This window comes from Fukomys damarensis, unplaced genomic scaffold (assembly GCF_012274545.1).
Source record: "Fukomys damarensis isolate Sample0158 unplaced genomic scaffold, DMR_v1.0_HiC HiC_scaffold_37, whole genome shotgun sequence".
NCBI lineage: Eukaryota > Metazoa > Chordata > Mammalia > Rodentia > Bathyergidae > Fukomys > Fukomys damarensis.
The window spans coordinates 41,879,045-41,893,526 of NW_022900949.1; the positions used below are offsets into that span (position 1 = coordinate 41,879,045).

Here is a 14,482-nt window from a genome sequence, read left to right on the forward strand (position 1 = left end):
ACTATGTAGTTTAGGCTGGCCTCGAACTCACAGATCCTCCTGTTTCAGCTTCCCAAGTGCTGGGATTCCTCTTCTATTACTGTTATAGATTGCATCTTCATAATTTTTCCCATAATCTTCATTAATAATTTTATGCATTTGCATTTGAATTATGTAGAAAATAAGTGAAGTTATAAAACAATCACAATAATATTAATTTTTGTAATTGCCCTTGTGTTTACCTTTATCAGCAATCTATCTCTTCATATAGCTTCAAGTTATTATTTAGCTTTTTTCATTTTATTCTGCGGGATGGACTCCATTTAGCTTTTGTTATTTTCAAATATCTTGGTTTCTTTTTCTTCTTGTATATATATGTATGTATGTATGTATTTACTTTTTTGGTAGTACTGGCAATTGAACTCAGGGGTTTTACATTGAATTACATCCCCAACTCGTTTATTATTTTAAATTTTGAGACGTTAGGTGTGGTAGTATACACCTATACTCCCAGCACTGGAGAGGCTGAGGAAGAAGGATTGCTGTGAGTTGAAGTACACCCTGGGCTACACAGTGAGTTCAAGCCAGCCCGAACTACAATAGCGAGATTCTGTCTTTTAAAAAAAAATTTTTTTTTTTTTTTTTTTTTTTTTCTGATACAGAGTCTTGTTAAGTCGCTCAGGTTGAGCTCAAACTTATAACCCTCTTGTCTTAGTGCTAGGATTTCTGGCATGCTGCTCTATCATCCCCAGGGATTGAACTCGGGACCTTGTGTTTGCAAGGCAGGCAGCAGCGATACTGAGCTAAATCCTTAGCCCTTTTGAAGGACAGTTTTGCTGATTATAGAATTATTGGTTGGAGGGTTGGGGATTTAGCTCAGTGGCACCTCACCTGCCTTCCAGGTGCTGGGTCCTGAGTTCGATCCCCAGTACCAAAAAATAAATGAACGAACAAACATATAAAATAATTATTGATTGGACCTCCATTTAATTTATCATCCCACTGCTTACTGCAAAGGTTTCTGCTGAGAAACTGGCTGATAATTTTTACTGAAGATCTTTTTCATATCGATGGGTTGCCTCTTTTCTGCTGCTTTGAGATTGTTTGTCTTCTGGCAGTCCAGTTGTATCTTGGTATGAGTTTATCCATCTACTTTGTGAGCTTCTTGGGCTACTTTGTTGTTTCCTGATTGTTGTAGTGTCCTTTCATACGTCCTGAACTTCCTCCTTTCAGAATGGCACAAATCAAATACTGTACCTTTGAAAGAGGGAAAGACGTAATCTTTCTGTGTGTGTGAGGCAACTTTTTCGTTTTTGGTACTGGGGTTCGAACTCAGGACCTTGGGCTTGCAAGGTAGGTGGCAGAACCACTGAGCTAAATCCTGACTCTTTATGTAAAAGGCTGTTTGAAATGCTGTCTATGGGTTTGCTTTGGTCAGAAGTCATAGTAGTGTTGAATTTCATCTTGACTGTTGCCACATCATCAATAGCTGCAAAAAGGAAGAGCTGCCGACTATTTCTTCAAATAATCTTTCTGCACTCCTTTTTCTTTCTTCCTGGAACTCCCATGATGCATACATTGGCCTTTTTAATGAAGCTGGCCCATGTGCGTTAGGCTTTAATTACTTTTGTTCATTCTTTTTCTTTTCTCTTTTCAGATTCAGTAATTTATATTGTCTTGTCTTCAATTTTTTTTTTTCTTTTGGTACCAGGGATTGAACTCAGGACCTTGCACTTACAAGGCAGGCGCAGTACCCCTGAGCTAAATCCCTGGCCCTTAAGTTTTCTGATCCTTTTCTTTTGCCTGCCTAATTTTGCTGCTGATCTCTCTGGTGAATTTTTCATTATATATACTTTTATTCTACATATATATTATTTTCTTTTTGTCAGTGCTAACAGCTTTTTAAGCATATTAAGACAATTATTTGGAGACTTGGTGCCTAGTTGTAGGTACATGCTTAACATGTGGAAGGTCTGAGCTTCAATCTCCATTACTGACTGTCCCACCTACTTTTTATTGAAAAGGACAGTTTTAAAGTCTTTATTTAGAATGTCTAGTGTCTGAGCTTTCTTATGGATGGTTTCTGTTTGTTTCCTCAAAAGAGCCGTTTTCTTTTTTCTTTGTACACGTCATGATTTTTTTGTTGGAAATTGGTCTTTTGACTATTATAATGTGGCAACTTTGGAAATCAGATTTACCCCATTTCTTGTGGGTTTCTGGGCTTTTTTTGCGGGGGGGACTGTTAAAAATTTTAGTAGTCTGTTTTGTGACTTTTCTTTTTTGTGGGTGGGTTTGAGACAGGGTCTTACCACGTAGTTGAGACTGACCTGGAACTCACTATGTAGCCCAGGCTGATCTCAAACTCAGCAATCCTACTCTGCCTCAGCCTCGGGAGAGCTGGGATTACAGGCATGTGCCACCACGCCCAGAGAGACTTTTTCTTTTTGAAAAAAGGTTTTGCTATGCAGTTCAGGCTGGCCTTGAACTCACTTTGTAGCCCAGGTTGGCTGAAAACTTGCAGCAATCCTCCTGCCTCAGCCTCCTCAGCACTGATTTTTGAAAGAGATTTTCTTAAATGGCAGAACACAAACAAGCAAAACCCCAGCAGAAACAAAAATAAAACAACTACTTCTTGTGTCTGCAGATTAGCTCTTTGCTGAGATATTTGTTCCATTCAATGCTTGGCTTGCTCTGAGGTTGGGCATCAGCCTTAGATGAATGAAGTGTTATGGTGTTCTCAGGTCTTGTATGATCACCTATCTTATTTGAGTATGTGTGGCTTTTAAATATCCGTGTGTGTGTGTGTGTGTGTGTGTGTGTGTGTGTGTGTGTTTTGTTTGCCTTACACTTGCTGGGTAAATGTTCTATCCCCAGCTGTACCTGCTCTTCTGAGTATCCTGATTTCCACAGTTTCATCCCAGCCTTTCCTCTGGGCCGCTACCCTTCATCTCTTGCCCCCAGTGTCTGTGAGTTTCTAGTTCTATGCTTGCAGATTTTCCCATCTGACTTCTGATTTAGGTGAAATAGAGATGAGCATTTTGTATCAGTCCTTCAAATACCCCTCCAGAAAAGATAGAGCTTTATAAAGTCTACTCTGCTTTTTGAGAGATGAGCTAGGAATTGGCCTGCCTCTATTTCAAGACCAAAACCACTGCCATACTGGAAAGGAAGTGTGTGGCAAGGGCAAGGTTAAATTAAAAAAAATAGTATTATGACTTTGAACTCAGGGCTTAGCCTTGTTTGTGCTGAGCTACATTCCCAGCTTGCTGTCTGGTACACCTCACCCCCACCCCCTACCATTGCACACAGGGTCTCCTGCTTGCCTACTGAGCTACATTTCTCAGCTTGATTTGGGTTACATGCTTGTCTTCAAAGCAATCACTGTGGTGAACATAATAAATTATTGTATTTAGCCAGGTTGGATGGTGTAGGATCAGCCACATAAAGAGTACATAGCCTTTGTTTTATGTACTAAAGTACATACTATTTGTGTTTTACTTTATACAGGTACCGCTCTAAAGTTTGTGCAAAAAGCATCTACTTTTTGAGGCCTTCTTGACTTAAAAAGAGATGTGGGGGGATTCTCGGTCTGGTAACAGAACAGGACATTTTCGGTAAGTGCTAAAATTTGAATATTGAAATTATCAGTATTTCAGTGATACATAAACAACATTTTTGCCTACCATAAAAGGATATTTTTCTTTGTGGAGAAATAGCTCTGATGTTTTAAAACATAGAAGCTCTTTTTATATTCTTTTTGAGGTACTAGGGATTGAACCTAGGGAGCATTGAGCTATACTCCTAATCCTTTTTACTTTCTTACTTTCAGACAGAGTCTTGTAAATTGCCCAGGCTGGCCTAGAACTTGCAGTCTTCCTGTCTCAGCCTTCCAAAATACTAGGATTATAGGCATGTGCCATCATGCCTAATTTAGAAACTAAGTTTTTTAAAAGTTTCTAGTCATTTCTAAGTTGATTTGAAACTGACCATTCAGTATACTGTGTTTCTAATCATATAACATTTTTACTTTTTTGTGGTGTTGAGGGATCAAATCCAGGGTCTGGAACATGCAGGCCAGTGCTCTACCATCAAGTTACATATCTTCAACCCTTATAACATTTTTAAAACATTAAAAATAGTCTAAAACGGTACATTTTTTTCTTTTTTAGCAACATAATGTGTACTTGGTTAGTAAAGAAAGCTAGCAAAATATACTGTACATAAATGTTTATAAAAATTCCATTAAATTTACTGATAAATTCCTGGAATCCAGAGCTGTGCCTTGCTATTGGTATGCTAATATATTTTTCTAAGCTATATATCAATTTTTATGTTACTAGGTACAAAGAGTACAGATGATGGTGGTATTTAGTTGTAAATAGATAATATTTTACATTTAGAGGTAGGTTTTATTGCTCTTTATTTGGCAGTACCAGGGTTTGAACCCACGGCCTTCACTGCATTACATCTCCAGCTCATTTTTTTGGTGGGGGGATTGAATTCAGGACCTTGCACTTGCCAGACAGGCACTATGCCGCTGAGCTATATTCCCAACCCTTTTTTTTTTTGGTACTGGGGATTGAACTTGGGACCTTGCCAAAGCAGGTGTCAGCATGACTGAGCTAAATCTGTCCTCCTGGCCCTTTTTAAAAAAATTTATTTATTTATTTTTGGTACTGGGGATGGAACTTGGGCCCTTGCCCTTACAAGGCAGATGGCAGAACCACTAAGCTAAATCCCTGGCACTTTTTTTTTAAAACAGGGTCTTGCTAAATTGCCCAGGCTTGTTTTAATCATCTGAGTTCAAACCATTTCCCCTCTTCAATCTCCTGTGCCAGTACTCAGCTCTGGAGTTAATTTTCTTATATCTAGTGTAATACACACTGGTGATAATATTTTTAAAACTTCTGTACGTGTATTGTATTCACAATTAGTGAAATGCTATATGAATATGGTTTATGATATATAAAAAAGAAATCTGATTTAAATTTATATATTTGGGCCAGGGATTTAGCTCAGTGGTGCTCCGCCTGCCCCACAAGCACAAGGTCCTGAGTTCAAGCCCCAGTACCACCAAAAAAAAAAAAATTGCTGGGAGCTACTTGCTGTGGTGCACAGGTATAATCTCAGCACCTGGGAGGCCTGAGGCAAGATCACCAGTGAGTTTGAGGCCTGCCAGGAATACATAGTGAGGTCAAGGCTAGCCTGAGCTACATTGTGAGGCTCGGATCTTTGAAACAAAACAAAACAAAACAAAACAAAAAAGTCTCAATATAATGAAAGGAGAAAACTAAGCAAACAAATAAAAGTATTGATGTTCCATCTGAAACTTCTGATGCTAGTACATTTTCATTTGAATTGGCAGTCTGCGAAATATTATTGTTTAAAGTCTGTACATGTTCTCATTCATTATTCTGAAGCTTTAGGTTCCAATAAAAAAATTGGAAAAAAGTAACTTTAGAAAATCTATGTAATATTTAGTACAACTAATGTTTCATAAATGGTAAATGAAAAGGATCTTTGCTTTTGCTTTTTTTTTTGAATCTTTGCTTTGAGGACTTTCAACTTATTTTATTTTAATTAATTAATTAATTAATTTTGATACCAGGGATTGAACTCAGGTCCTTGCACTTGCAAGGCAGGCCACAGAACCACTGCGCTAAATCCCTGGCTGAGGACTTTCAATTTATAGTGGTAGTGCTTGGGTATGTTTTTTCTTTCAGTATATACTAAGCTCTAGGTCACTGGTTGGCAAACTGCAGCCCAAAGACTGTTTTGTTTGTTTGTTTTTTGAGACAGAGTGTCACTATGTAATTCAGGCTGACCTTGAACTCATTTTGTAGTTTAGGCTATCCTCAATTCCCTGTGATCCTCCTGCCTGGCCTCTTGAGTGCTTGGGTTACAGGCATGTGCCACCACGCCCGGCCCAAAGACTATTTTATTTTTTATTTATTTATTTATTTATTTTAAATTGTGCCTCTTTATTAATAACATTTTAATCTACACTTGTGTTTCCATGCTTCTTAACTGCTTCATTGTAGAAAAATATATATATATATATTTTTTTAATTTTATTGAGTTTATTGGTACATTTTAGGGATACAGTACAGTTACATTCATTGTTGGGATCATGTACCTTTACATGGCAAGTCTTGATTCTCATTTTTTCCCCTTACCTCTGCCCTCCCTTCACCCCCTCCTCCCCTCCCCATCTACAAACACTTTATTTTCTTTTTGTTTTGTTTTGGTTTTGGTACTGGTGATTGAACTCGGGCCCTTGTACTTTCAAGGCAGGTAGCAGAACCACTGAGCTAAATCCCAGCCCCCAAAGACTGTTTTTATTTTTTTTAATTTTTTTTTTTTTTCAGACTGTTCTTTAAAAAAATGTTATTAGGACACAGACATCTATTTACAATTTGTCTATGATTGCTTGCATGTTCCAGTGGCAGGGTTGAATTTTTTTTCTAATAGTTATTATAGAGATTATATGACCCAGAAAGCTCCAATATATTTTTATTTTAGGTTTTCATTTTTAAAAAGTCTACAAAAAAAAAAAGTCTGGAATAAATGGATTTGTGCTTTGAACTTTTTTTTTTTTTGGAGGGAAAGTCTCACTATGTTTTCTAGGTTGGTCTGGAACTCACTACTTAACTCAGGCTGGCCTTGTACTTCCTGCAGTCTTCCTACCTCAGCTTCTCTAGGGGTGGGATCACAGGCATACACCACCACACCTGGCTGTATACATTAACATTTGTATTTCCCCATTTTATTTAATCTTTTAGTTTTTTCGTTTTTTAGTTTTTTGAGACAGGGTCTCACCGTGTAGTTGAGACTGACCTGGAACTCACTATGTAGCCCAGGCTGGTCTCAAACTCACAGCGTACTTCCTCCTGCCTCAGCCTCCCAAGTGGTGGAATTACAGGCGTGAGCCACCATACCTGGCGGCTGTATTTCCCCACTTAAAAATTATTTATTTATTTATTTATTTTTGGTACTGATCGAATTTAGGACCTTGGGCTTGCAAGGCAGGCAGCATCACTGAACTAAATCTCCGGCCCTCCCCATTTTCTTTTCTTTCTTTCTTTCTTTTTTTTTTTTGATACCTGGGATTGAACTCAGTTCCTTGAGCTTACGAGGCAGGCAGCCAAACCACTGGGCTAAATCCCTGGTCCTCTTCCCATTTTAATTCTTTTTTAAATTTAAATTTAAAATTTTTGTTTGGTTTTTTGAGACAGGGTCTCACTATGTAGTTGAGACTGACCTGGAACTCACTATGTATCCCAGGCTGGTCTCGAATGCACAGTGATCCTTCTGCCTCAGGCTCCAGAGCGCTGAGATTACAGGCATGCACCACCATGCCTGGCTCCCCTCCCCATTTAAAATGTAAGTCATTACATGCTTTTTTGGGGGGGGATTTTCTTTTTTTGTTTTTGATTTTTGGTCTTGTGCTAGGGAACAAACACAGGATATAACCCAAGGGATCAAACCCAGTGAATGCTTTGCAAGCATTCTACTACTACTACACACCCAGCCCCTGATTTTATTTTTTAAATTAATTTTTATTAATACATGTTTGTAATACATAATGATTTACATTCATTGTAGGGAGCTGATACAGGTACATGATACATCTTGATTCTTTTTATGTCCTCTTTCCCTCCCCTCTCTCCCTTTTCTTTCCATCTCTTGTCACCACCTGTTTTCTTGTATATCTTTTATTTTGCTATTTAATTTATTTATGTTTTGGGTTTCTTCTTATAAGAGAAATTTGTCTGTGGATTTAGCTCAGTGACACCGCATCTACCTCTCAAATGCAAGGTCCTGAGTTCGATCCCCGGTACCACAAGAATAAAAAAGAGAGAAACCATGTCACATTTAAGCTTATGTATCTGATTTATTTTACTTAATATTATAGTCTCAGATTGCATCCATTTTCCTACAAATGACTCAAATTTATTCTTCCGTATGGAAGAGTAGTACTCCATTGTATATAAATACCACATTTTCTTAAAGATAAGAATTTGTATGTCATCCTTGGGCAGGGGCCTTGTTAATTGCTTCTGCATCTTTTCAGTGTCAGTATATGTGCTGCCAAAGTGAGCCCTGGCCCCTGATTGTAAAATCTCTGATCAGCCAGCTGCTGTAGCACACATCTATAATCTCAGCTATTTCGGAGGTGGGGGCAGGGTGATCACAAGTTCGAGGCAATTTAGTGAGACTCTGTTTCAAAAATAAAAAATAAAAGGGCTAAAGATATATCTCATTGGTGCTTACCTAGTATGGGCTCAATCCCTAGGAACTCTCCCCCACAAGGGGAAAAAAAAATCCCAAAACAAAACAAAAACCTTTGATTAGAGGGAGGCATAACTTGTATAACATTCTCTTTGAAGGGGACTAATTTGAACCAAACATAGATATCTTGCAGGAAAATTATTTTTATTTTCTTAGAAAAAATTTTTCTTAAATTCATTTTTATTTAATTAGATGTTCTTCATAGCCAGGACTATATTAATAATGCTATTTCTTTTCTTTTTTTGGTATGGGGATTGAACTTGGGACCTTGCCCTTGTGAAGCAGGTGATAGAACCACTGAGCTAAATCCCCGGCCCAATAGTGCTATTTCTTGATTAGTCTCCATAAAATACAGATCAGAGGACCTCAGTACAGTAAGTTACTCTTCTAGATTTGTTTGACCTTAGAAGGATAAGAAAATTCTAGGGCCAGGGATTTAGCTCAGTGGTTCTGCCACCTGTCTCAAAAGCACACGGTCTGGAGTTCGATCACTAGTACCAAAAATAAAGAAAATTCTAAGGGAGTATTCAAAGGCAGTGTTGGATGTATTCTGGTCGGAAAACATGTAGATTTAAGATGTCTCAGCCCACATCTCATGAATGTCTGAGGAGGCTTAAAAGTCTTCTAGCCAGCTAATTAGTAGGACTTGAATGATTTTTTTTGTTTTGTTTTGTTTTGTTTTGTTTTTTGTTTTTTGAGACAGGGTCTCACTATGTAGTTGAGACTGACCTGGAACTCACTATGTAGTCCAGGCTGGTCTCGAACTGACAGCGATTCTCCTGCCTCAGCCTCCCGAGTGCTGGGATTACAGGCGTGCGCCACCAAGCCTGGCTTGAATGATTTTAAATATGGGAGATCCTATAGTTAATTATAACATCTTAATTTTAGTGCTAAATTTATTATTTATGAAGAACATCTAAATTTGCTTCTTTTAGGATGAACCACATAGACATAACTAATGTTAATGGGAACCAGTGGAAGTTACTGTGTTCTGAAATCCATTAAATGTACATCATTCAAGTGTTTTGATTAATGATAAATTCCTGTTAGTTTAACAAAGTTTTTGTTTTTATGACTTTACTCTTGAATTAAGTAACTGAAATCAGTTGTCTTTTGAGTTTTATTATATGGTGTGGTTTGAACTCAGAAGGGTCCCTTATAATAGGAACTGTGTGTTGTGGAAGGAGAGAACTGTGTTGGTGTTATCTTAATGCTTTTGTTTACTGCTAAACAGCGGATAACCCTTCAAATCATTTTGTTTTCTTTTTCATATTTCTCTATCCTGTATCTCTAATTGTCTTTTTAAGTGTCCTAATCTTTGACCAAAGCCAAAATGTGTAAAATTCTCTAAATGTTAGACAAGGGGAAGAAATTGGGTAGTATGGAAGATTGTGCCAGTTCTTGTTTATCTCTTGATTTCTGTAAACTGAGAATGTGGTACTGTTAATACTGTTCCTAGTTTAAAATACTCTTTGTTATTGTAAAAAAATTAGCATTTGAGATATTGGAATCTGAAATATCAGCTTCCTCATTTGGGACACAAAGATAATAATGCTTGAAGACCTAATAATGTCTCTAGGTCCTTTTAAGCTCCTGAGTGCTGTTGTGTGATTTAGGTGATTTACACAACTTTGTAGCATGATTCATGCTGCCTTCTGTGATACATTGGGTAGTTAGTTGTAGTAAGTGCTTCTGGGTGGAGCCACTGTAGAACTGGGATTTAGATTCAGCCAGAGTGATACTCAGTTGGTGAACACTGGTGTGCTTCTGCTGATTGATATACAACCAGTGTTCATTTCTTTGGGGCTTGCATCCATTTTGAATGGATGGTATTCTTGCTATAGCTGTAATGAAATATTTTGGAATGTTACCCCTGGATGCAGCTATAAGAAAGACACTTCCTGAAACTTACTGTAAGAAATTAAAAGTGCCTTGATATTTTTCTGATGTATAGGAATCAACATGTTGATCTTGGAATTCTAAGTTCCCTGGCTATAGGAAATGAAATTTTTGTAATGTCACCATTTTTAGCTTATCTGGTATTGCGGATTTTCCCTGTTGCAGGACTGGGTGAAAGCTTTTTCTGCAGCAGTCATGTTGAAAACCTTGTGTTGACTTTCCTCGTGTTCTGAAATGGGAGCATAAAACTTTACTCCGTCACTTCGTCTTAAGATAGCAAAACTTTGCTGTTTTCTGCAGATCTAGGACCTTGTTACAGAACTCTGCCAAAAAAAAAAAAAAATGTTTACAGAAGAATGTGCTGTGATTAGAGAAGAATATGCTGGTGTGTAGATTTCAAACTCTCTGGACAATATGAATAACACTGTCTTTGTTTCTACAGTGGGAGCCAAGAAGAGAGGTTTGCTCCCGGGTGGAACAGGGATTATCCTCCTCCTCCCCTTAAGAGTCATGCTCAAGAGAGACACTCTGGCAACTTTCCTGGCAGAGATTCACTTCCCTTTGATTTCCAGGGGCATTCGGGGCCTCCTTTTGCAAATGTAGAGGAGCATTCTTTCAGCTATGGAGCTAGAGATGGACCGCATGGTGACTATCGAGGAGGGGAGGGACCAGGACATGATTTCAGGGGGGGAGATTTTTCATCTTCTGATTTCCAGAGCAGAGATTCTTCACAATTGGACTTCAGGGGCAGGGACATACATTCTGGGGATTTTCGGGATAGAGAAGGACCACCTATGGACTATAGGGGAGGGGATGGTACTTCTGTGGATTTTAGAGGTAGAGAGACACCTCATATGAACTACAGAGACAGGGATGCTCACACTGTTGATTTCAGAGGTAGAGACCCTCCATCTGACTTTAGGGGCCGGGGCACTTATGATTTAGATTTTAGAGGCCGGGATGGATCCCATGCAGATTTTAGAGGAAGAGATTTATCGGATTTGGATTTCAGGACCAGAGATCAGTCCCGTTCTGATTTTAGGAATAGAGATGTTTCGGATTTGGACTTGAGGGATAAAGAGGGAACACAGGTGGACTTTAGAGGCCGAGGTTCAGGTACTACTGATCTAGACTTTAGGGACAGGGATACACCACATTCAGACTTTAGAGGTAGACACCGGTCCAGGACTGATCAGGATTTTAGGGGCAGAGAGATGGGACCTTGTATGGAATTTAAAGACAGGGAGATGCCTCCTGTGGATCCAAAACTTTTGGATTACATTCAGCCCACTACACAAGATAGAGAACATTCTTGTATGAACATGAACAAGAGAGAAGAATCCACACATGACCATACTGTAGAACGGCCTAGTTTTCGCATTCAGAAGGGAGAATTTGAGCATTCAGAAACAAGAGAAGGAGAAACACAAGGTGTTGCCTTTGAACATGAGCTTCCATCAGATTTTCAAAAGAGCCAAAGTCCAATTCAAGACCAAGACAAGTCACAGCTTTCTGCAGCCGAGCAACAGAGTTCAGATGCTGGCCTGTTTAAAGAAAAGGGTGATCTGGACTTTCTTGGCCAACAAGACACGGATTACAGAAGTATGGAGTATCGTGATGTGGATCACAGGTTGCCTGGAAGCCAGATCTTTGGCTATGGCCAGAACAAGTCTTTTCTGGAGGGCAAAACTGCCCGAGATGCCCAACGGGACCTTCAGGTATGTTGATGAGGTAGATTTTATTCTTTTTTGTTATTGTTATTTTTTGGCCTTTTCTTTTTTCATAAGGCTTTTCTGAAAGATGCATTATGGTGTCCAGAAATTTTAGACTTGGATCTCTCCTTGCATAGCCATTAGAAAGCAAAATTTATATTCAGGAGTGGAATGAGTATAAATCTTGAGAGAAAGGGCTCTTAGCTCAGATCCATCTCCCCTCTCCTCCTGTTCTTCCTCTCCCTCTTTCATCTTTTTGTAGTTTTTTTTTTTTTTCATGTTTTTGTAGTTTTTGAGAAAGATCGGTTTCTATAGTCTGCTTAAGCTGACCTTGAACTCACCACAGTCCCTACTGGCTGTGAATTTGCAACCATCTTCCTGCCTCAGCCTCCTGAGTGCTAGGATTACAGCTATGTGCCACCACATCTGGTCTTTAGATAATATTTTTTATTTGTTTATTTATTATTTTGCTTTATTGTGCTGATTTGAATACCCTGAGGTGATTTAGTTTGAAAATACCTATATTGGTGAGTTGTTTCTTAGAACACTCACATGATCAGGCCTTGTGATTTAGAACTTTTTTTCTTATTTTAACTCATTCACAGTCTTTCCATAGTTGTAGACTTTCCCCACAGTCATGAAGAAGTGATATTGATGTTTGGGGTATCCTCTTAAAGTTAAATTAATTAGGGGCCGGGGATTTAGCTCAGTGGTTCTGCCGCCTGCCTTGCAAGCACAAGGACCTGAGTTCGATCTCAGGTACCAAAAAAAACCAAAATCCAAAACAAAAAAAAGTTAATTAGAGTAAATGTGAAAGTTCCTGAATCTAAGCAAAAAGGTAATGTTTGCATTTTTGCTCTTATTGCTCTGGGGATTGAACCCAAGCCCTTGTACACACTAGGCAGTGCTTTAGCCTTTTTCGTTTTTATTTTGTGGTGGGTCTTGTAAGTGGCCCAAGCTGGTCTTGAACTTTAGATCCTCTGGCCTCAACCTCCTGGAAGTAAGTAGCTGGAATTACAGGTTTGCACCACCATGCCTGGGTTTATGTTTATAATTGAACAATGAAAATAATATCTTTAAAATAGGTTCTACACATTATCTAGGTTTTATTATTTTGGATGGTGATTTTTAAAAATTTTTTGGTATCAGGGATTGAACTCAGGACCTTGTGCTTGTAAGACAGGCATGGTGCTTCTGAGCTAAATCCACCTGAGCCCCAGGATGCTGATTTTAATACATAGTAACCAAATAATGGGTTGTTAGAATGTTAGAGCTATGTAACCACAGTTTATTGTCTAAATCAAGTGCTTTCAAGAGTAAAAGAAGCAGACTGGGGATTTAGCTCAGTGTCCCAAGTTCAATCCCTGGTACCAAAAAAAGAAAAGAAAAGAGTAAAAGAAGGGGCCAGGGATGTACCTCAGTGGTCACAAAGTCCTGAGTTTGATCCCTGGTACAAAAAAAAAAAAGTAAAAGAAGATATTGTTGATAATTAGGTCAGGCAATAGATATAATGAGGAGTATGGTCACTTATGGTCACAGGAGATTTTTTCTCAAAAGTTAATTCTTTTTATAACTTTTTAAAAAAATTTTTTTGAGACAGGGTCTTGCTAGATTTCCCAGGCTTGGTTTGAACTTGCGATTCTTCTGCCTTAGTCTTTTGAGTGCTGGGATTACAGATGTGGTCACCATACTTGGCTTGAATATGACATTTTTATAATTAGAAAAAGTGTATATTCTTAACACTGTAATGTGTAACTTCCTTTTCCTGAATGAGCAAATAAATATTTAAACTATGGGCTGGGGATTTAGCTCAGTGGTTCTGCCACCTGCTTTATAAGCACAAGGACCCGAGTTTGATCCCCGGTACCAAAAAAAAAAAATTAAACTAGATATCTTTTATTAAAGATGCCTTCTATTAACAGATTTCAAAACAAAGTTAAAAATCTTAGTCTAAACCACATAATAGAATTCACAGAAATCTGCATTTTTTATATTTAAAGATTCAGCTCTAATTTCCCTGTGGTTGAACTTGCAATTCTCCTGCCTTAGCCTTCTGAGTGTTGGGATTATAGGCATGTACCACCATGCTTGTCTATAACTTTGATTTATTTTTTATTTTTATTTTTGGTACCGGGGATCGAACTCAGGTCCTTGTGCTTGTGAGGCAGGTGGTGGAACCACTGAGCTAAATCCCCAGCCCTATTACTTTTGAAGTAGAGGGAAATTAATTAGAGCTGAGTCTTTAAATATAAAAAAATGTAAATGTCTGTGAATTCTGTTATATGGTTTAGACTCAGATTTTGACTGTTTTGAAATTTGTTTATAGAAGTCATCTTTAATAAATGACATCTAGTTTAAATTTTTTTCATTGACTTTATTGGTACTATTTAAGTGTACGGTACAGTTACATTCATCATTGGGATCTTGTATCTTTACATGTCGGATCTTGGTTCTCATTTTTTCCCCACACCTCTTCGCTTCCTTCACCTCCTCTAACCTCACCTATTTACAAAGACTTTGTTTCCATTTTTTCCCCGTGTTTTTTTTTTTTTTTTTTTTTTTTTTTTTTTTTTACAGGGTTTTACTTTTTTTGTGACTTC

At 38.1% G+C, this 14,482-nt stretch overlaps 1 protein-coding gene across 2 annotated transcripts in view; it reads left to right on the forward strand.

The window, feature by feature from the left end:
* The first annotated feature begins 3,491 nt into the window (after positions 1-3,491).
* Rbm6 (RNA binding motif protein 6) overlaps positions 3,492-14,482 on the forward strand; it is an 87,113-nt gene continuing 76,122 nt past the window's right edge. The window contains exons 1-2 of one of the 2 annotated variants that reach the window (XM_010615517.3): positions 3,492-3,593; positions 10,613-11,888. In XM_010615517.3, coding sequence (XP_010613819.1) covers positions 3,550-3,593; positions 10,613-11,888 — 1,320 coding nt within the window. In that variant the 5' untranslated portion in view covers positions 3,492-3,549. The remainder of the gene's footprint in view (positions 3,594-10,612; positions 11,889-14,482) is intronic. The other variant, XM_010615518.3, reaches the window with a different exon arrangement.